The 23,617-nt window shown below is 37.8% G+C and overlaps 1 protein-coding gene across 1 annotated transcript in view; it reads left to right on the top strand.

The window, feature by feature from the left end:
• Window positions 1–422: 422 nt before the first annotated feature.
• Window positions 423–23,617, top strand: part of CASD1 (CAS1 domain containing 1) — a 49,647-nt gene continuing 26,452 nt past the window's right edge. Inside the window, 5 exon segments of the mRNA XM_044919904.1 lie at window positions 423–555; window positions 8,025–8,121; window positions 8,693–8,813; window positions 18,506–18,550; window positions 19,776–19,838. Of these exon segments, the coding sequence (XP_044775839.1) occupies window positions 423–555; window positions 8,025–8,121; window positions 8,693–8,813; window positions 18,506–18,550; window positions 19,776–19,838 (459 nt within the window).

Genomic DNA, 23,617 nt, shown 5'->3' on the forward strand with positions numbered 1-23,617 from the left:
CTCACATCCTCATGTCCCTGCCGCTGCCGCCGCCCGCCGGCGCCCATGACCCGCTGACCCCGGAGAGCTGTCTGGGGCCCGTGACCCCGGAGCACCGGGCATCCGGACCCCCCTCGCAGGCGCAGCCGCTATTAAGGCAGGAGGCTAAAGGGGAGGAGGAGGAAGGGGAGGAGACAGGCGTCCAGGGCGCCTGGGGAACCGGCACCGCCGAGCAGGGGTGGCGAGGCTGGGGTAAAGCCGCCGAGGCGGCCGCGGCCGAAGAGGGGCAGGTGGAGGCCCGGGGCGCCGCGGCGGCGGGGTCAGGCTCCCCGGCGGGAGGCGCGGGTGGCGGCCGCGGGGGCTGGCGGCGGCAGCCCCAGTGCTGCCCCTGTGCGGCGCCCCTTCCCCGCTCCGCCGCGCACTGTTGTCATGGAGGAACCAAGATGGCGGCTCTGGCCTACAACCTGGGCAAGCGGGAGATCAACCACTACTTCAGCGTGAGGAGCGCCAAGGTGCTGGCGCTGGTGGCCGTGCTGCTCCTCGCAGCGTGCCACCTCGCCTCCCGCCGCTACCGAGGTGAGCGGGCCCTCCCCCTGCCTGGGCCGGCCGGGGGAGGAGGCGACGCGGCGGCTGGAGGCCGCCCCCCTCGCCCAACACACGCCCACGCTCACGCGTCCGCCCGCCCGCCCGCGCGCCGGGCCGGCGGGGGAGGCGGTGCCCCCACGTGCCCCCAGGTGTCCCGGGCTAAGGGCCGGGCGCCCCTGGCCGACTGAGCGGACCCCAGTGCGGGCCGCCCCTAGAGAAGGGCCCGTGGTCCTGGGGCCCCTGAGCCGCCTGCGCTGCGGTCGGGGCAGCCGACCCGGGCCTGGCGCGAGTTGCTGCCGGGGCCCGGGCTCCTGCGCGAGCTGCGCCGGGGCAGCCGCGCCAGGTCCGGGCCTCGCGTGCACCAGGTCGGACCCTCGGGGCCCAGCCCGGGGCGTCGAAGGCGGAGGCCCCCCCTGCCAGGGGCCCCTTTGCCAGAGTTGGGGTCGTCGGTTCTGAGCCCTAGGGGTCCGGCTCTTTAGCCTTTGTTTAATCCGGCCTCTGCCCTGTGCCTCAGAGCCGAGCTGTTGTTGGACAGCGGCAAGGGCCGCCCCATTTTCCTCTGCCGCCTGGGCGACAGCTGGCAAAGGATGCCCTTGGCCAAATGGAGGAGGTGTCGCCCAGCCTCGGTGATCCAGAAACGTTTCAAGGGTTCTGGCTGCACACTTTTTGCAAAGTAAAGGGACTGGGGCAGATTATTTGAAAAGAAGTTGTGGGTTGACAGGAGTCGAGGTGGGCAAGGAAGTTACGTCGGAAGCAGTTTGAAAGGAGGCCTTCGATGTGGGTTTTGAAATTGGTGTAAAGGGGAAAAGGAAATATGACCTCCTTATTTCAGAACGAATTATCTTTCAGTAATCAAGGGATATTTACTTGTCCTTGTTGACTGATTTTTTTTTTTTCTAATTTTCTCTGTTAAAATACCACTAGCAGAGAGGCTGACGAGCTGAGGTTAACTTAATAATGATAGGATCTTTTATTTTTGGCTCTTAGTATTATTGAAGCCATTATCTGGAGAGCTCTGGGTGACTATGAGATTAATTGGTCAAGATGTAATGTGTAATGGACAGGTGCACCTTTAACGCTGTTCCCATTTAACTTCGCACCCACTTTGGCAAAATATCCAGTAAATGGGGTATTGGAATCTGAGCTCTGTTCTCATCCCAGGAGATCTTTCAAAGTGTAGGATATTTTGAGCAGTTTTGCTGCTTTGTTTTCTCCAATTCTTGAGGATTAAAAATCTTTAGAACCATACTGGATGAATAGTTCTGTATATAAATGCACTGAATCGATTTTAAAAGATAAATTCTTTATACCCTTTGGCCTTTCTCTTTCACCCTCCTATAGGTCACAGCCATATGATCTGGCTGGACTTTGGTTCATTGGCAGTGGCTCTAACAGAAGTCAAACTTTCATATGTAAAGTGAAACCAGCATTAATTCGTGGTCGTTTTGAAGAAAATTTCCTAACTACTATTAATCATTTTATGTTAGTTTGGTATAAGATGACAGTAACCTAACTCGATCTTGTCTATGTGAAGGTAGTGAAGATAAATGTTATAACTGTGGTGCTACCATGCTAAAGGTAAATCTCTGGTCCCCCTCCCTTTAACTTTATATTGTGCTTTTGTCTTTTGATAAACTTGGATACTAATTATTTTTTTTAAAGATTTTATTTATTTATTTGAGACAGAGAGAATGAGAGAGACAGAGAGCACATGAGAGGGGGGAGGGTCAGAGGGAGAAGCAGGCTCCCCGCCCAGCAGGGAGCCCGATGCGGGACTCGATCCAGGGACTCCAGGATCATGACCTGAGCCGAAGGCAGTCGCTTAACCAACTGAGCCACCCAGGCGCCCTGGATACTAATTATTATAGTTAGATTCTACATTTCATCCTTTCAAGATCTGTCATCAGCAGGGAAAACAGAATGTCAGATGGAACTTTATGAGTCAGTGTTGCAATCTGGGGTTGTTTATAAAGCCTCCTCCAGAAGCTAGTCACCAGCTTCCGTAGGTGCTTCAGTGTCTTCAGCGTGAAGCAGTACACCTGGTGTGTGTACTTGCTTAGACTGAATGTCAAGAACTTGAGCCAGACACTGTTTGGGAAGAATACTGATCCTACCAAGAAGTTTTTAGACATCCTCATGCTTTGGCAGAGTCAAACTGCATGAAATGTAATGCTCTTCACACAAAGATAACCCTACACTTGCATCACAATATCATAAATCTTTAGAATAAGAAAGGACTTTCTATTAGTTACAGAGGTTTATGCTTTATATTAAAATCTCCAGTGTGTGGGTGTACGGACACCTCAGGCAAGGTAGAGTGAATGCAGTTTGAATACATATCTTCAGTATCTCTTGCTTTACAAACTATAGAAAGGAAAGAAAGAATTGCGTATGGCAGAAAGTAAGGCTTGGCAAACACTACATGCTAACTTTGAGTACTTATATGCCAGGTGTTGTGCTACGAAGGGTTTTACATGTTTGAACTCCTTTTGTCTTTACAACCATTCTGTGAGGTAGCTAAAATTACCATATTTCATCCTCCATTCTACCCCCCCCCACCACCATTTTTGACATCTCTGTAATCAGGATGAATTTTTAAAACTTTATTGCATGTCAAAGTTTAATTGATAACATTTTTCTTAGTGTTACATAAAATAATGATGTATCTTATAATCAGTGGTCTTAGATCCAGCGAATTACGGTATTATTTACATTTTAAAGATGAGGCATGAGAGGTTAAGTTGCCTAAGGACACACAATTAGTCAGTGATTGAGCTAGGATTTACAACCCAGTTAGTCTGCCTCATGCCATTAGGTTATAGACTGCCTTTCTCAGAGCTCCTTAGACAGTGGTGATGTATAGAAGATGGAGTGAGAAAGCATTTTCCAGAGGGACATGGATTAAATACTTTAGAAACACTAATTCAACCTCACAGTATCAGTCAAGAGTTTTTCCTTTTCTTTTTAAAATAAAATGATTTTCTAAAAGTTGAATGTGTAAAACTTCAAAATCTGCCCAGCTTACTTTTTATTACCTACCTATGTTTATCTTTTCCCTTCTTTCTAAAGTCCAGGCTCACAGTCACAATATGCTTTGCCCTTTTACATATCTTACAGATACCTGATTTTCTCTGCCCGCAGTGACTTCTCTCCTTAAAAGAAAGTACAGATTTTTCTTTCAGAGTCTGATTCAGATGTCACCATCACAGAAATAAGAATTAGGGATTTAGTGTTTCTATAGCAATTAGTACGTACTTATGTTGTATCATAATAATTTGTATCCATCTTCCCCACACAAACTGTGAGCTTCCAAGGGTATTTTATTCATCTTTAAATTATCCGAGCTTAACACACAGAAGGAACTCCATAAACAATAATTGGATAAATAGATTTTCAAAATCCTTATTTCCTTCTATTTTTCTCCTTTCATTTGGTTCTTTTGGTTTTCATTGAATTTCATGTTCTAATAGTATGTTCTGATCTCAACTTCAGAAAATAGAGGGTTTTTTTTTATTAATATTACTTTCACATAAAATAGTAGAATGACATTTTAAATAATCCGATTAACTATATTTCTTCTGAATTTTCTCAATCTCTAACATTACTAAATCACAAAATTTCCATTAATATTGTGATTACAGATTAAAAACATCATTTCTGTGACAAGAGGCCAGTAGGTCTCTTAGCCTTTTCTCTCTTTGCCAGAAAGATCCTGATATATGACACCACCTGTAATAGAGGCAGTCCTAGTTTGTCAAATGAAAAATGTAAAAGGTGATTTTTCTTTTTTTTCCTTTTTTTTTTTTAAGATTTTATTTATTTATTAGAGAGAGAGAGCACAAGCCAGGGGGTGGGGGGTAGAGGCAGAGGGAGAAGCAGGCTCCCCACTGAGCAGGGAGCCCAATGTGGGGCTCAGTCCCAGGACTCTGGGATCATGTCCTGAGCCAAAAGCAGACACTTAACCAACTGAGCCATCCAGGTGCCCCTAAAAGTGATTTTTCAACACAGACCAAAGTGTGACCTTGCTGAATTTTAGGCAAACAAAATATTCCACAAATCATGTTAAAAACTTTATGGATATTTTCATGGTTGGTAGTAAGAAACAGATAGCTTTGGTAGGATGATTCAGCCAGTCTAAGGGTGCAGTATGCCAGAGGTGTTCTATTGAAAGGGAAATATAAGCTATGGTTTACTTAGCACATTAGATGTTTTCCTTACTTGTTATATTTTGTTTTTCAGCTTTTTTTTTTAACACGTGTTTGTCTTTTTACTTACTTTGTTTGCTTTTAGTATCTTTATAGTATAGAAAAATTATACATAAAAACCTGAGACTTTAGATTGACAAACCAAAATGTTTATGGTTAAAATAATAGACTGAAGACAGCCATTCGTCTAGATAATCTTAGTATTGGAGATAGCTGAAGTAGAGAATGCTATCCCTCTAGTTGTGTGTGTGGTTTTTTGTGGGGTTTTTTTGTTTTTATTGTGTTTCTAGCTTAATTTATCTGAGCACTAGGCAACTTGCATCTCACACTGGTTGTTTTAAACTAGCTAGCAAAATTATATGAGACAAATGAAAATAATGACTGGGATTTTTTGTTTTGTTTGGGGTTTTTCTGGGTGGATTTTGAAAGGGAAATATGCGCCAGCAGATATTTGTATATACTTAGTATACATGATAAAGATGTGGGACTTCAACTTATTTTAACATCTAGATTACATTTAGTGATTTGGTCCAAAAGTACTTCTCAGGAAAAGAGAAGTTGTTTTAGAGTATGGAATTTTGTGGGAGTTTTCTTTTTTAGATTAGGTTAATTTATTTTCAATCAGATTATAATAGTTATTACAACTATTTATTATTTTTCAGACAAGTATAAGAAAAGTCTCTTGCCTTTTTTATTGTCTAATTAGCAGTTCTTTTACTTTTCTAAGAATTCTTTATATTAGATTCTCTCTTTTAAAATAGCTGGTACAATTTCTATCTTCTGATGGAACTTCAACCAATATGATAAAGAGGCTATCGATTTCAGATACAAGGATTATTTAAAAAAAACTTTGCGTCATAAAATATATTAGGAAATGTCATCATCAACTAGCATTACATTAGCAAATTAAAAGTTTCTTTCCTGGAAAGACCAGTAGTTTCTATTTTTTTTTTTTTAAAGATTTTATTTACTTGTCAGAGAGAGAGCACAAGCAGGGAAGCGGCAGGCAGAGGGAGAAACAGGCTCCTCACTGAGCAAGGAGACCAATGTGGGACTCGATCCCAGCACCCTGGGATCATGACCTGAGCCGAAGGCAGACACTTAACCGATTGAGCCACCCAGGCATCCCAAGACCAGTGGTTTCTAAAATACGATGTTTACAGTGTGGTTAGTGGCAACTCCAAATCTGTTTTGCCGGGGGGAGGGGGGGCTCTCATATGGATTCATCAGTTTAGAGCTGTTTTTCCCACTAGCTGAACTACTAAAAAACAATGTGTGAGTAGTAGTATTGAGGAAAAAAAGAACTTTGCATTTTTAGACTGGTTATTTTAAGATGTTGGTATTGTACTTCCATCTTAATAAAACCATATTGAAAACCCTGTAGATACTTAACAAATATCATAATCCCACATACTGAAGATGTGTTTCTGTTTCAAGTTCTATTAAAAAACAAAAATCAAATAACAACAACAAAAGGAAGGGAGAAGGAAGAAAGAAAAGGAAGAAAAAGTCCACAGAATTAATACCTAGTTATTTGCAACTTCTTATAAGTTTTTTAGAAAATAGATGTTACTAACTTTTTGCTTAGTTTATAGATGTATTTAAAGAGGTAGAAATGCTATAAATATGGAATTTTTGTTCTAATTTTAAACATTTACTAGATTTTTAATAGGATTTTAGTATAGAACCATTATAAAAGAATGAAGCAGAAGGATGTTTTTAGAAAAATAACTTAATTGTGTGTTCTTATAGTCCTTTCTTTACTCCTTCTTGATTATTTATGTAGCTTAATTTTGTTTTTTAGAACTAGAATTAGTTTTTAATAATTGGAAAGAATTAAGAACGGATTATTTATAGTTTCCTTAGAGAGATATTATTAAAAAATCTTTGAAATTAAAAAAAAAAACCTGCACAGGCTACATATATAATTGCATAATTTTAATAATTGATATTTTGCTTTCCCTATCCAGTTTTCTACCAGGACAACAATGCAGTATTTTCACTTTTCCTTCCTCTTCTATTTTAGAATTTATAACACTGAAATAATAGCACCTTCATTATCTTGTATTTGTATCACCTTTTATCTGTATGTTGGCCAGATAAGTGGGTAACCAGCTGAGAAAAGAGATGTTCTACTTGAAATATCTTTGGGTGTTCTCTATCCCCACCCTAAATGGTTCAGTACCATTCTTGTAGCGTTTCTCTCCTGACCTTAACAAATATATTTGTAACTGTTAATAAAGAGCTAGTGATTAAATTAAATAATACGTATGTTTTATTGTAACCCCATGGTTTTTCTAAATATCTCATTTCTCCCTTTTCCATTTGACATATTTGGACTTTTTTAATGCCTCCAAATCCCTTTTAAACTCCTTGAGTCATGTAAGCTAATGTCTAATAAAATGGCCAAAGGAAATACGGTGACCATGTGTCCCGTTTATACAAGACTGAGGGGTTTCCCAGGTGTGGAACTTTCTGTATGAAATCGTGACAGCCTCAAGCAAACTGGGAGGAGCTGACTGATGATTGGAAAGGAAGGCAAGAACATCAAGAGAAGCAGAGAGGCTGACTATCAATAATGATGAAATCTACATTTGTTATTGATACCTATACCATGTACCTTTGGCCACCTGTAGCTAACATAGTTTTAAGTCTTACTTATCTTTGTAACTTATAACAGGATGAAATTTTAGTAAGCTCAATAGGAAGTTCTTGAATAAATCTTTTTCTGTTTGCACATTTACAGAATAGGGCTACCATACTTCCTCACAGGGGAGTTGTGAAAATCAGGGAGTAGGTTTGTAAAATATCTTCATTACTGCATTTCCAGTTGTGCAAATGCATTATACATTGTAATAGTTGAATAAGAAGCCATTTCCAAAGTCTTCTCTTTTATTCCTTAAACTTTTCTTTCCCAGCTAGGAGTGGTCAGCAGATATAAGCTGGTTTGAGTTTGAGATGATGTCCCTAGAAAAAAGACCTGAAGCAGAAGGCACTGCCAAAACAGTCAATATAGCATTTAAGAATTAGGAGTCCCTTCTACAGTGAAGCATCTGTCATTAGTGGCTTTTATCCTCTTGAATATGAATATAATGATATTTACTGTGCTTCTCATGGATGAGTATTATCCACCTAGAAGGTATAGTGAAGCGTAGAAAACTGTACTTTCTCATCTCAAAGAGCTTACACGAGGTCAGATAATCAAAGTATAAAAATATAACTATTGTTTACAACACCTTTGTTGAACTATTACAGGCAATGATTCATGTGAATACCTTCTCTCAAGTGGCAGATTTCTTGGAGAGAAAGTTTGGCAACCTCACAGTTGCATGATGCATAAATACAAAATCAGGTAAGTTTTCTTCATTTTGTTGTTTGTTTTCTTTTCTAGGATAGATCTTAATATCTAGTGGAGAGGGGTTGGTAAAGCAAAGAAAATACATTATGGTACTTCTCTATATGATGGTAGAGAATTGCTGACAGAGTAGGGGGTGGAAGTGGGGGTGAGCCCAAATGAAGATTCCTGCCAAAAGCATTAGGGAAAGAAATTGTCCAAGCTTCTTTATCTCAGGTGAGAGAGAACCAGGCCCAAGGCAATAAGTAGCCCGTGAGTGAAGGACTTTAGCTTTAGGACTTGAATAGCTACCTCATGGAGTTAGATTCTGAGATAATGGATAGAAAGCACTTAATATACTTAGAGTACCTCTTAAACACTTAATAAATGAGGGTTGTAATTATTAATCATTGTAGAGTTAGTTGATCATCCATGGGCTGGTTGGCTAAACAAACCTGGCCACCTATTTCTAAAGCAACATAACTGTGTGTATGATAATCCTGTACTACTTTCTTCACAAACTATGTGCTTTGAAATGCCAACATGCTGATTTTACTTATTGTAATTAATGTTTCTTTGTTGATTTCAGTGAAGCAAAGAACTGTCTTGTAGATAAACATATTGCATTTATTGGAGATTCCAGAATTCGTCAGTTGTTTTATTCTTTTGTAAAAATAATCAATCCCCAATTCAAAGAAGAAGGAAATAAGGTAAACCTTATCTATCCTCTTCATTAGGGTATTGTTTTAGAAGTTAACCAACTGGATAGTTATAGGAGGAATATGCCTCTCCACATTAACAGAACTATAAAAGTTTTACTTTGGTTTGGGGAATGGTGGAGGGAAAAAGGGATGATAACCATAATAGGGAACATAATGGAGAACACAAGAAGTGGTGGGTAAGGTATTAGTAAACCTTTCATTACCGTAAACTTCTAGTTTTTTGGAAATAGTAAGTTTTATCGATAGAAAAACTTTTTAGAATTCCTTAGAAAGAAAACTAAGAGCAAATATCCCTTATTCTTCTTTTCATATTTTGCCATATTTCTTTTCGGTCTCTTAAAAAAGTGATAATATCCATTCATCTGTCGATGGACATCTTGGCTCTTTCCACAGTTCGACTATTGTGGACACTGCTGCTATAAACATCGGGGTGCACATACCCCTTTGGATCCCTACATTTGTATCTTTGGGGTAAATACCCAGTAGTGCAATTGCTGGGTTGTAGGGTAGCTCTATTTTCAACTTTTTGAGGAACCTCCATACTGTTTTCCAGAGTGGCTGCACCAGCTTGCATTCCCACCAACAGTATAGGAGGGTTCCCCTTTCTCCGCCTCCCTGCCAACATCTGTCCTTTCCTTACTTGTTAATTTTAGCCATTCTGACTGGTGTGAGGTGGTATCTCATTGAGGTTTTGATTTGGATTTCCCTGATGCCGAGCGATGTTCAGCACTTTTTCATGTGTCTGTTGGCCATTTGGATGTCTTCTTTGGAAAAATGTCTGTTCATGTCTGCTACCCATTTCTTGATTGGATCATTTGTTCTCTGGGTGTTGAGCTTAAAAAGCTCTTTGTAGATTTTGGATACTAGCCCTTTATCTGATATGTCATTTGCAAATACCTTCTCCCATTCTGTCAGTTGTTTTTTGGTTTTGTTGACTGTTTCTTTTGCTGTGCAAAAGCTTTTTATCTTGATGAAGTCCCAATAGTTCATTTTGCCCTTGCTTCCCTTGCCTTTGGCGATGTTTCTAGGCAGAAGTTGCTGCGGCTGAGGTCGAAGAGGTTGCTGCCTGTGTTCTCCTTTAGGATTGTGATGGACTCCTGTCTCACATTTAGATCTTTCAACCATTTTGAGTCTATTTTTGTGTGTGGTGTAAGGAAATGGTCCAGTTTCATTCTTCTGCATGTGTCTGTCCAATTTTCCCAACACCATTTATTGAAGGGACTGTCTTTTTTCCATTGGACATTCTTTCCTGCTCTGTCGAAGATTAGTTGACCAGAGAGTTGAGGATCCATTTCTGGGCTCTCTATTCTGTTCCATTGATCTATGTGTCTGTTTTTGTGCCAGTACCATACTGTCTTGATGATGACAGCTTTGTAATAGAGCTGGAAGTCCGGAATTGTGATGCCACCAGCTTTGCTTTTCTTTTTCAACATTCCTCTGGCTATGCGGGGTCTTTTCTGGTTCCATACAAATTTTAGGATTATTTGTTCCATTTCTTTGAAAAAAGTGGATGGTATTTTGATGGGGATTGCATTGAATGTGTAGATTGCTCTAGGTAGCATTGACATCTTCACAATATTTGTTTTTCCAATCGACAATGGAATATTATGCAGCCATCAAAAAGAATGAGATCTTGCCATTTGCAACAACGTGGATGGAACTGGAAGGTGTTATGCTGAGCGAAATAAGTCAATCAGAGAAAGACATGTATCATATGACCTCACTGATATGAGGAATTCTTAATCTCAGGAAACAAACTGAGGGTTGCTGGAGTGGTGGGGGGTGGGAGGGATGGGGTGGCTGGGTGATAGACATTGGGGAGGGTATGTGCTATGGTGAGCACTGTGAATTGTGCAAGACTGTTGAATCACAGATCTGCACCTCTGAAACAAATAATATATGTTAAAAAAAAAAAGAAGAAGAAGATAGTAGGAGGGGAAGAATGAAGGGGGGGACATCAGAGGGGGAGACGAACCATGAGAGACTATGGAGTCTGAGAAACAAACTGAGGGTTCTGGGGGTTGCGGGGGGATGGGTTAGCCTGGTGATGGGTATTAAAGAGGGCATGTACTGCATGGAGCACTGGGTGTTATACACAAACAATGAATCATGGAACACTACATCAAAAACGAATGATGTAACGTATGGTGATTAACATAACAATAAATTTTTTTTTTTAAAGTGATAATCTTGTAATCTTTTAGCATGTACAATTTTATGTCTTCTTTTCCCACCACTTACCATAATTCACCATATTATTATATAATCAATGTAAGCATCTTCATAATGGCAATGTGTTATTGAGTGGATATATGTAATTTTATATAATTCTTTCTTTTCTTTTTGTAGTTTTCTATTTTTTCTTTTACAATTTAAAAAAAGGACATTCTTGATTACATCTTTGTGTGAAAACTCTGCTTTTTAGATTATTTCTGAAGAATTGAATCTCTATAATGTAAATATTAGGTTAAAGAATACAAACACTTTAAAAACTACTGATTATATTACTAAACTATTTTAATTTATACTGCTATTTTCAATGTCCATCAGGACCTAATTTTCTACAGCTTTGCTGGCACTGGGCAATTACACTGTATACTTAAAACAACAATGTGACAAATTTCTGCTCTTTTTATAGAAAATTTCTGATTTTAAAAATATATCTGTCTTTGAAAATTAACAAGAATGGATCTCTCTCTCTACATATACTTGTTAATTAATTGGTTGGTCAGTTAATACTTTGTGGATTATCTCATCCTTTCTTTTTATACATTTTTAAGTGATGCAAAATTCTAATCCCTGTCTTCAACTACAGATGATTGGGAGTGGGCGATAGCAAGGAGAGAAAAGTAAAATACAAGAAAGTTTAGAATTGTAGGGGGAATAGCTCATGATTTTATGATGAAAATCTGCCTGTTCCTGTCAACTCGCCATGTGGTAAGGAGTTGAAAAATGAGGGACTTCACAGCTAAGTATCTAGTCACATAGTCACTACATCCTTGGGAACTATTCCTTGTGAGAAGAGTCCATTAGCTATTAGAGATTTTTGTCCACTAGGAAAGGCTAGTATAGATTTTAAATTTGAATAATGGAAAATGATAAAGTCCACTTTTCATTTATTTTGGTATCTGTAAATGTATTTTTCATTTGTATTTATATACAGAAAATTATACAGAAGAGTTGATGTTTAATGACATGAGATTATCACAGTTTAAAGTAAAATACTTTGAGTGAACTTGTAAAAAGTAGAGAGATTTCTGACTTCAAAGAAACAGTTTTAGTATTTCTAGGCTTAGAATAGTGTGAATTTCTGAAAATTGGAATAATGGATTTGACAGCAGTTAGTTGAAAAAAACTATAATGATTTAGTTTACAGCCAAAAGTAGGTACAATATGGTACATTGTTTCTGAGCCCTGGTTATAACAGTAGGTTTCCAGTCTTTATTTTTAGAGGTGCCCAGTTAACCCACAATTATCAAACAAGATACATTTAAATTTATGTGCATTTAAAAAAGAAACAAAGACAGTTTGTCATAGTCTGAGAGACAGTTGCTGAGAAAGTAGTTCAAACTGCTAGTGGAACATTTGCCAAAATGTATTTTACTTAGTTCCCTTGTCTGAACACCTTGAAGACAGGGATTGTGTATTATCATTTTTATTTTTTAAATACATTTGTTGTGCCTCTCACAGCCTGGCATATTGTAGAGGCTAAATTTTATTATTTTAGCCTTGGTATGGGTTTGTTTGGGTAGAATAAGGAGTATTGAAGATAATTCTTTATTTGAATTTTTTTCTTCTCCGTGTTGAGGCAAAAAAAAAAAAAAATCTTAAAGAAGCTGTAGAGCAGGACTCTTCTCAAATTCCATTTTGTGCAAGACTGGTTCTGCAAAAACTCTGGTCAAATAAGTTTGGGCAGAGCTGGGTATCCTATCCCCCTTTTAGATGGTTTTAATTTAGGCTGGGATATTAAAAACTTGAGAAGTCTTGCAGTAAAACAAACAAACAAACAAACAAACACCCCTGTTTGTGTTGCTTTCAGCCAGAGGGCAAACTAGATACTCTGGAGGCCCCTTCAGCCTCAAACCAGCTAGATCCTGGATTAAAACTTGTTGATGTATTTCTAGACTTTGAGGAAATGGGAGACACTCCCCAGAAAAGGAACAAACCATGAGTCAAAACCAGAGATGGGAACAGTAATAGCAGGCACTCAGTAGAGGCCCAGGCTGGCCTGAAGACAGATGCCAATAGCAGCGATGCTGTGTGTGTAGAAGACGAAGCTTTGGGCCAGCAGATTTCTCAGTGGTACTATTGGAAGCCAGAGGATGCTAGAATAATAGCTTTAAACTTCTGAGAGAAAGGAAATTTCAATCTAGAATTGTGTGCCTAGCATACAAATGTCTATTCTCGAAGTTTAGAACATTCTCAGATAAACAAAATCAGGGTTTATTGCTGGATAGATTTATAATAAAGGATTTTCTAAAGGGTAAACATCAGGAAGAAGGGAAATAATTCAGAAAAAAATGACCTGAAACATAAGAAGCAGTGGTTAAAGAAAATCCTAAGGATGCATGTAAATCTAAACAGTATCTAAACGATAATGTCTTTTTTTTTTTAAGATTTTATTTATTTATTTATTTGAGAGAGCGAGAATGAGAGAGAGAGAGAGAGAGCCCATGAGAGGGGGAAGGTCAGAGGGAGAAGCAGACTCCCTGCTGAGCAGGGAGCCTGACGTGGTACTCCATCCCGGGACTCCAGGATCATGACCTGAGCTGAAGGCAGTCGCTTAAACAACTGAGCCACCCAGGCACCCGATAATGTCTTTTTACACTTTATAAAAAGACAGTATTAAAGAACTGGCTAAAAATAGCATGCAAGTCAGAGGAGTATGATCACAAAGTTTTCTAATGTCCCACACATACATAACATGCACACACACACACATATGCCCATACACATACATTCATATCTACATGTACAAAAACATATACATGCAAAAATCACTTTTTATATATATTCCACATATATTTAAAAAACCTATGTATGCGTGAGGGAGCTAAAAATCAAAAGGTAAGATGATAGAAACATCATCAAAATAAGTGCAAGTGGTCTAAACTTGTCAACTAAACACAGATTTTCTGATTGGTTTTAAAAAGAACTTTCTGCTGCTTAAAAAGACATATCTAATGTAATGAATGGGGATTAACATAAGAATAAAAAAAAATTAAAAAAAAAAAGACATATCTAAAACAAAAAGGATATGGAAGGTTTTAATTAAAAATGAGAAAAGATTTACTAGACAAATACTTATTAAAGAAAGATAAGTCATATTAATATAAGACAGAATAGATTGTAAGGCAAAAAGTGTTATCAAGGATACAGATACTTTTTAATGACAAAAGTTTTAAATCACTAAGATTTGAAACTCGTGGGCATGAAATAAATTAACCTTAAAATGTATAAAGCAAAATTAATATGATTACAGTGAAGAGTTGACAAATCCTCCATCAAAGTGAGGGAATTGCTCACTGCTCATGCATTTAATGATAGGACAAGCAAAATTACTAAGCATATAGTTGACTATTAACATGCTGATTTTATGAACTTACAGCTCAATACTTAAAGAATACACTAAAAGATCAAACAATATATTTTTTCAAGGCACACGTGGAATCTTTTTGACAACATATTGGGCCATTAAGCAAGCCTCAACAATATCAGAGAATTGGTATCATTCTTTCTCTATTAGATAAGTTCCTTTATATTCTAACTTAACCTGATAAAAATTCTATAAGGATCCATAAGGAACAGTAAACGTTCCTAATGGTGAAATGTTAGACATATTTATGTTAAATTCAAAGAGGAGACAGGGTTGTCCATTATTTCTGCTTCTATTCAAAATTGTATTAGAGGTCTTACCAAGGAAAGATAAAGATGTAAAGATTGGAAAGAGATAGACTCAGAATTTCGTATGATACAATTATCTACAAAGAAAACTCCAAGGAATCTATAGAAAATTACTAGATGTAATAAAAATTTTAACAAGATAGCTGATATTAAGATGAACATACAAAAATTAATTGTAACTCAATGAAGCTGTTAAAAATGAATTGCTTATCTACACACGAGGAACATAAAATTCAAACTCATTTAAAAAATACTGTGTACAATAGTTAACAAAAACCATAGAGTACATAGGAATAAGCCTAGCAAATGTGGAAGGTCTTTATGTAGAAAAATCATAAAACTTTATGTAAGCACAATTTAGAATGATAAAATTAAATATGAGATATATACTATATTCTGGAATGGGAAGAGTCAATATTGTAAAGATGTCAGTTATTCCTAAATTGATCTATAGATTCAATGTGATTTGAATAAAATCCTAACAGGATTTGTTATGGAACTTTACCAATTGATTCTAAATTTTATGTGGAAGGGCAGTGGACCAAGAATAACCACAAGGTCTGAAGAACAAGGTGGAAAAGACTTATTTTCCAATATCCAGATTTATTTTAACTCTGTCATAACTAAGACAGTGTGGTATTGGTAGAGCTAAACAAAGAAACCAATGGACCATGATATAGAGCGTTAGAATAAACACGTGTGGGACGCCTGGGTGGCCCAGTCAGTTAAGTGTATGGCTCTTGATTTTGGCTCAGGTCATGATCTTAGGGTCGTGAGACTGAGCCCTGCATCAGGCTCCACACTCAGTAGGGAGTCTGCTTGAGACTTTCTCCTCCCCTCCCCCAGCTCTCTCTCTCTAAAATAAATAAATAAATCTTTGAAAAAATATATAAAATAAAACACTTGCATATAAAAAGACTTAATAAATAACAGAGATGCTGTTGAATATCCCTAGAGAAAAGGAGGTCTATCCAATTAATGATGTTGAGGCAATTGGTTATGTATATGGAAAAAAGGTGAAATTGGAACCCCTACCTCATCTCATCAAGTAAAATCATTTCTAGATGAATTTAGACTTAAATGTGGAAGCTAAAATTTTTAAACCTTTAGCAAAAAAAAAAAAAATGCAAGGGAATATCTTCATTATTTCAAGTAGGGAGAAGTTTCTTACATAAGAAACAAAAAGTGCTAACTATAAAATAAAAGATGGATAAATTTACATACCTTAAGATTAAGAGAATCTGTTCATCAAAAGATACAGAAGAAAAGGTAAGCTATGAACTAGAAGATATTTATAACATACATCCAAGAGATATAAGGACTCATAAATTAATTAAAAAAAAAAAAAACCCAGTAGAAAACAAAAGAGGAAAGGCATGACCAGGCATTTCAAAGAAGAGGAAACATAAATCCCAGTGTAAATCTGAAAGATGTTTAAGCATTCATAATTTGGGAATTTCAAATGAGGACCATAGTGAGATACCATTATATACCTACTTAGTGACAGAAATTAAATTTTACAATGGCAAAGAATATGAAATCTGACAAGATTTATTAAAGACTGTATCTCAAACTGTTGGTGAGAGTATAGATTGTTACAAACACTTCAGAAAATAACTTCCATTATCATGTGAGGGTGAACATTTGTATAGCCTGTGAACCTAAACAACTATTATTAGGGACGCTCTTATTATTCATTTATTAAGAAACCTACAAGAAGGTGACTATCAGTGCTGTCTACAATCTAGATTTGGTGCATTGTATCAACTGACCTAAACTCTACAAAAATAATAAACATATTTGATATATATAAATATAATAAATTGATTGATGTAGGAAGGTTTTAAAAGGCCAAGAGATGTTCTAGATTATGAAAGAGTAAAGAGACATGATAACTAAATGCCTGATTTTAATTGAATTCTAGATTAAAATAGAAGAGCTATAGAGAGGACATTATTGGGAAATTAGGGAAATTTGAACGTGGACTGTATATTAGATTAATATTTTGTCAATGTCAAGTTTCTTAGGTGGGATTATAGTATTATGGTTACGTAAGAGAATATTTATGTTCTTAGGAAATACATGCTTTATGTATTTAAGGGTGAAATGGTATGTCTGCAGTTTACTTTCATATGGTTCGGTAAGAGAAAAACAATGTACATATCTGTGCAGAGAGAGACAAGCTAGTGTAGAAAATGTAAACAATTGATAAAGGGTGGTTGGGGTGCTCATTATAATTTTGTCAGTTTTGCTCTCAGTTTGACATTTTTCTTTTAAGTTTGACATTTTTCAAAATTAAAAGTTGGAGAGAAAGCCAATTACATAAAACAATATATCATTTAAGGATGCATATACATGTGACAAAACTATATAATAGAAAGGAAAATAAAAAAACAAAATTCAAAGTAGTGGTTCCTTTGGGTGAAGCAAGGAATTAAGAAGGGGAGGTCCACGTAGGTCACTCAGTGTGTTGGTAGTGCTCTGATTTGTGCCATGGACTCAGGAGTGCTTATTTATGTTTATTGTGCTTTGTGATTACATATGTGACATATTCTTTTGTATATATCAAATGTTACATTAAAATGGTAAAGGAAAAGAAGAGAGAGATTGAGTTGAATTAACTGAACTATGCAAAAGGAGGAAAAAGAAAGTTCATGACACATTAGTTCTCTGGAGAAGAACTTTAACAAGGTCGGGATGGGATAGGAGGAGGAAAACACGTGTAATTTTGTCTGACCCAGTATTTCCAAGATTTACTGGACTAAGGAAACTCTTTTCATAGAACACACCTTAAAGTACTATTGGTCCCAAGAGTCCTTTTGGGAAATGATGCTTGAATTTTAAACATTAGCCTGCTGATAAAAGCAAGCTTTGTTTCACAGAGATATAAATATAAATACTATTTGTCTGGTTAAATTAATGAAGACATTTCAGCCTTGGTTTTAGGAAGAGAATTAGATGTTGTCTCCAAACTTTATTTTTTTCTTCAACTGGACCACTTATGTACAGTCTTCAAAGCGAAACCCAAAAAAACCTAGAGTCATATATGTGCACTCCTGTTCAGACAAGACTGCTACTAGTATACTGGTGAGAACAGACTAATATTGCTGTAGCAACAAAACCACTCTACGATCTTAACAAATTCTTTTCTCACTCAGTGCTGCATGTTGTGGGTGGGCTGGCAAGAGGCTTTGCTCTTTGCGCTCAATCAGGGATTCCTGCTTGTTGGAATTTGTACCATCTTCTAGTTGTACCATTTGGAACATTATGCCTCTGCAGTCTCAGCATTAGGTTAAGCTAGAGACTAGAGAATTGCCCTGGGAAGAGGAAAGTGACCCATATCACATCTAGCCATGTAACACTGGCCAGAACTAGTCATATAGTTCTGTCTAATGGATTGGGGGACTGGAGTGGGACTCAGGAAATGCAGAAGAGCAATCCATCCTTGCCATAGATAATAGTAGTAGGACTAAACTGGAATGTGGCAGCCGTGACAAAAAGATAATTTATGTAGGCATGTTTACATATTTGCTTGCTTATTTGGAGTTGAGGTTTTGTCTTTGAATTATATCTTAGATGTTAAAAATCACATATAAACAATGTAGTGTCACTTATTTTTTTGGTATTCTGTGCAGGTCTTTTTCCCTTCAGGTTGAATATAGATAATTGAGATGTGGTACGTAAATAAATTAACAAAAGCAGCTAAAGGGAGAATTAGTGACATAAAATTAATTTGTATATGAATATTTCTCTGTTCTCTCTTTTTTAAATGATAGCATGGGAACATTCCTTTTGAAGACAAGATTGCATCAGTGAAAGTGGTAAGTTCATGTAACAGTAAGCTAAATATTGTGTTGAAACTGTATTCGTTGGTTAATTTATTTGTAGATCAGCTAATGCTTTGTGTATACTAAATATATTTCAATGTATTTAGAGTAGATAAGAATAGTTAAAATGATTGAATAAATGCACTGTTTTGTGTAATAAAATGGAAAATTTGGTTCTCAGATTTTTTTTAATCCGGAAAAAAATAATCTTGTATGTAAATTTGAAGCCAGTAGATGTTCAGGATTAATATCTGTAAAAGAATATATGTGAATTTTCTGAATTCCTAGTTGCAGTAACTTCTCCTAGATACTGAAAATACAGTGGGGATCAAGACAAAGATGTCCTAGACCTAATGGATTTTGCAAGTCATTATAGTTCTCTACATGCATTAAATGTGGAATAAGGATGGTAAAAAGGAAAAAGTGGGGCATTAGGAATGTGCAAAACAAGGAATTAAAAATAGTTTCCTCTTTGAGAAAGAGATGTTTTAACTAAAGCTTCAAGGATTGGGGCGCGTGGGTGGCTCAGTCGTTAAGCGTCTCTGCCTTCGGCTCAGGTCATGATCCCAGGGTCCCGGGATCGAGCCCCACATCGGGCTTCCTGCTCGGCGGGAAGCCTGCTTCTCCCTCTCTCACTCCCTCTGCTTGTGCTCCCTCTCTCGCTGTGTCTCTCTCTGTCAAACAAATAAATAAAATCTTAAAAAATAAATAAATAAAGCTTCAAGGATCAGTAGGAGCAAGTCAGGTCCCGTGGAAGAGTTTTACGAGCATTGTAGACAGAACAGTATGTGCAAAGTCCTGGAGAAAAAGGAGCACATAGAGCATCCTAGCAGCTGAAGGAGAACCAAAAGGGTACTTACCATGAGGGCGAGAGTGGCAGGAGAAAAGGCAGAATGTCTTTGTAGAGGCCAGATCCTGCACCTCCTTAGCAGTTCTGAGGACTTTGGAACTTATTCTGAGGGCCATTGAAAGTCCTTGAATATTTAAGCAAGAATGTGGCAAGATCCGATTTAAATTTTGAAGCAATTACTACAGGGAGTCATTTAGAGGGAAACAGAAGTGGGTACAAGAAGTATCATGAGACCGTCGGGAAACTGAGGTGGGAGTGAAGGTGTTGCAGACCAGTGGTGGTATTCGTTAGGTACTCTGTACGACAGGTGCATGTTTGTTTTGAATGGTAGATATGTTTCTTTGACTTTTTCTTATGTTTCTTTTTCAGGATTTTCTGTGGCATCCAGAAGTTAATGGTTCTATGAAACAGTGTATCAAAGTGTGGACCGAGGTCTGTATTTGAAAATACCACATTTTAAAAGCTCAGGAACACGCACTGATTTGCTCCCCCTTACTCACCTGTCCCACTCTTCTGTACTTTATGCCAACTTTCTTAATAGTGACTAAATTGTGCTGGATTGATGCTGTCACTTTACTGAGAAGAGGGAGTTTTGATCCAGTTCCTCTGCTGCCACCACCCTGGTCCTACAGGCATTATGCTTATGCCACACTCTGCAGCCAGAATTTTCTGTTACTCCTGTAGCCCAGTTCATTCAAACCCAGGTCATCTTCCTCGCACAACATACATTCTTTTGAGTGTTTTCCCACTTTGTCCTTCAGACTCATGACCAGGTTCTTTAGGCACCTATTTTTTGTTAAACAGCCTGTTTTCTTCCCTTTTATCATTACACTTGTGACCCAAAAGTGGAGCCTGGTATATTTTGGCTCATAATGTTCGGAGATAAATTAGATATAAGGACAAGCATGCTATTAACCTTGAAAACCCCTAAGTCCTCACAAGTCCACTCTACAATCTCCACAGTAGTCTCCGTGGAGCTCTTGGTCTGTCCTTTAATTAAACCTGTATTCTTTCCCAGAGGTGTTCACATTCAGGATGGATAAAGCAATATTCAATTTTGTTGATCTTGTTTTGCTTAATTACTTGTGCTGCAATGGTATTTTTCTTTGCTTCTTTTCACATTACACGTTTAGTACTGCAACCACTTCATACACCAAATAAGCTTATGTAGTCAACATTTCTAACTTTGTTTCTTTCACAAAATGTGTTTAAGCTTTCAAAAAACAAAAATGCGAACAGCTTCTAGAATTTAACTTTCTGGTAAATTGCAGTCTCACCTAATTGTCTTTTGTTTTTGTTGATATGTTTATTGCAAAAGTATAGAATAATGTTACATGTATATTTCAAAGGATTTAAACATATGTTTTATATTTGTGCTGGACCTAAAAGTATATCCATTAAAGTAGTAGAAATTCACAGTTAAATAAACATCAGTGTAGTATAATTTATAAGTCCTGCAAAATCACAGAAGACCTTTGTTATTTACTAACTTGGAGATACATTGCATATCCAGATTTTCAGTTCTTGTAATTTGTAAAACTAGTTTTTTGGAGCATTAGCTTCTCTTGTAAAACTCCATATGCACTATTGGGGGAAAGAAAAGATTCAGCTTATTTAGGGAGATGGCCGTGTCATTACCTAAGATTGATTAGTTTATTGATTTCATTTATTTAAAGAGTATGTATGTATGCATGTATTTATGTATTTTTGGCAGTTTTCATAGTAAGCTGCTAGATCCTAAGAATACAATGATCCATATTTTTATGATTTACGTAGTATTGCTAGTTTTATGCTGGGTATTAGGAGTGTGGCTAGAAATTAGCCTCAGTCTCGGCTCTCAAAGAATTTACAATATCTAGTAGATAGTGACTTTCTGATGAGTAATAATGTGGTAAAATGAAGAGTAACTACAGAATTGAGCACAACGGACTCTGAAAGCACCATGGATAGAGGCACTTAGTATGGGGGTTGTTTAGATATAGGTGATAATTTAAGAAAGCTTTACAGAGGAGATAATATTTCCAGAAGAACTGTGGGGTCAGAAAGACACACTTATTACCTGAGATAGCATTATTGAAGCCTACAGGCATAAAAGCAAAGTTGAATTTAGACAACTCCACTATGATTCAACAGATATTTATTAATCGCCTGTCATTTTCTAGGTACTGGGTTAAAAACTGCTGATACCTTGGTTAACATAATAGAGTTCCTCTCCTCAAAGAGCTTCCAGATGAGTGGCAGATATAATTAAGAAAGTAATGTGACACATACCAAAAAAGGGGGAAATAGGGTGCAGGATGATTACAGAGAGTAGGCACTACTCTAAGTTTTCAAAACTAGTTTTCAGATAAAGTGATCTTAAGGGTGCGGGCCCAGAGGTGCCTGGGTGGCTCAGTCAGTTAAGCGTCTGCCTTCAGTTCAGGTCGTGATCACGGGATCCTGGGATCGAGCCTCACATCGGGCTCCCTGCTCAGGAGGGAGCCTGCTTCTTCCTCTCCCTCTGCCTGCCACTCCGTCTGCTTGTGCTCTCTCACTGTCTGTCAAATAAATAAATAAAATCTAAAAAAGGCGGGGAGGGGGAGGCGCTGGTGTGAGAAAGGAGGGTTGTTTCATGCACAGGAAATAGTATATGCAAAGATACTGAAGATAGAGTGTAGCTTATTCAGGGGATCTTTTTTTTTTTTTTTTAAGATTTTATTTATTTAGGGGCGCCTGGGTGGCTCAGTTGGTTGGGCGACTGCCTTCGGCTCAGGTCATGATCCTGGAGTCCCTGGATCGAGTCCCGCATCGGGCTCCCTGCTCGGCAGGGAGCCTGCTTCTGCCTCTGACCCTCCCCCCTCTCATGTGCTCTCTGTCTCTCATTCTCTCTGTCTCAAATAAATAAATAAAATCTTTAAAAAAAAAGATTTTATTTATTTATTTGACAGAGAGAGAGCACAAGCAGTGGGGGAGAGGGAGAAGCAGGCTCCTCTCTGAAAGGTTTAAACAAGAGAATGATGACATAGTGGAGTAGTTGTGGGAAAATTAGGCTAACCTGTGAAGAAGCCAACGATTTAGATTTAATACTATAGGTAAGTGGTAGTCATTAAGAAGTCTGAGCTACTCGGGTGGATTTGGAGAATCTGGGTACAGTGTGAGGTGATATTTGAAGTTACTTGAAGACATTGAATAGGCAGTGGGTTTAGAGATTAAAGAAGAGGGCTTGTAATGGAACGATCAAAAAACTTGTGAGAAGGGGCAGTAAAGGGAATAAGAGGAAAAGCAGAAGAATAATTGTAACACACAGGGGAGGAAAGAGTTTTAAAAAGTGGCCAGTCAGAAGTGTCACTTAAGGAACTAGACAGAGTAGAATGAAGCTAACAGAATGTGGCAATTCAGAGTTCCTTAATGGGAAGGTCAAGCCCCAAATCAAAACGTGATCAATTGAGGCATAAATGAGAGATAAAAGAAATTGTCATAGCGAGGGCAAAATGCTCTTCCATGTAATCTGTTGGTTAACGGTGTGAGGGGGAAGGATTTGAGAGTGAGGCATGGTTGAAGGAACGTGTTTTTGAGGATAAAGATGATTTAGCATTTTGTAGATGGGGGAAGGAAGGAGACTAGAGAATGAAGACAAGATTGATGAGAGTTAGAGACGGATCATTCATGGGTATAGCCTTGGATGTAAAGAGGGAGGCTATAGAAACAGAGTAAGGATTAGCCATTAGGAATAGGGAGATATTTCTTGACTCTGTTGTTCAAGAAAGATAAGCTGGCTGAGGTTGTAAGAATGGAGGAAGAAAGGCTAGAGTACACAAGCCAGATGAATTCTCTTTTCTCTATGAAGTTTGAGAATTAAATTCTATATTGAAAGTAAGAAGGAAGGCAAGAGGGACCTATAGAAGGGAAATAAGATTTGGGATAACCAATGTGAAGAATGAGAAAAGGAGCCATCTAAAGCTGAGGAAAAAGTTCCACTAAAATAACAATGTAAAATGAAGCACACTAGACTGGAAATAAGAATATCTAGGAAAGAAATTATTGTTACTCTTTTTCTCCGCTTTCATAGTCTTCTACACTAGCATGTATTACCTTTCCAATGAGACAATACCCGTCATTTTTATTTTTATAGATGAGTCATATTTTTTTCTAATTAAATTTCTTGCTTATATTTACTTGTTCCTTGTGCACATGTTTCTAATATCATGTCTTAGATGTTGTGGAAAGTACAC

Source organism: Neomonachus schauinslandi, chromosome 12, assembly GCF_002201575.2.
Source record: "Neomonachus schauinslandi chromosome 12, ASM220157v2, whole genome shotgun sequence".
Lineage (NCBI taxonomy): Eukaryota > Metazoa > Chordata > Mammalia > Carnivora > Phocidae > Neomonachus > Neomonachus schauinslandi.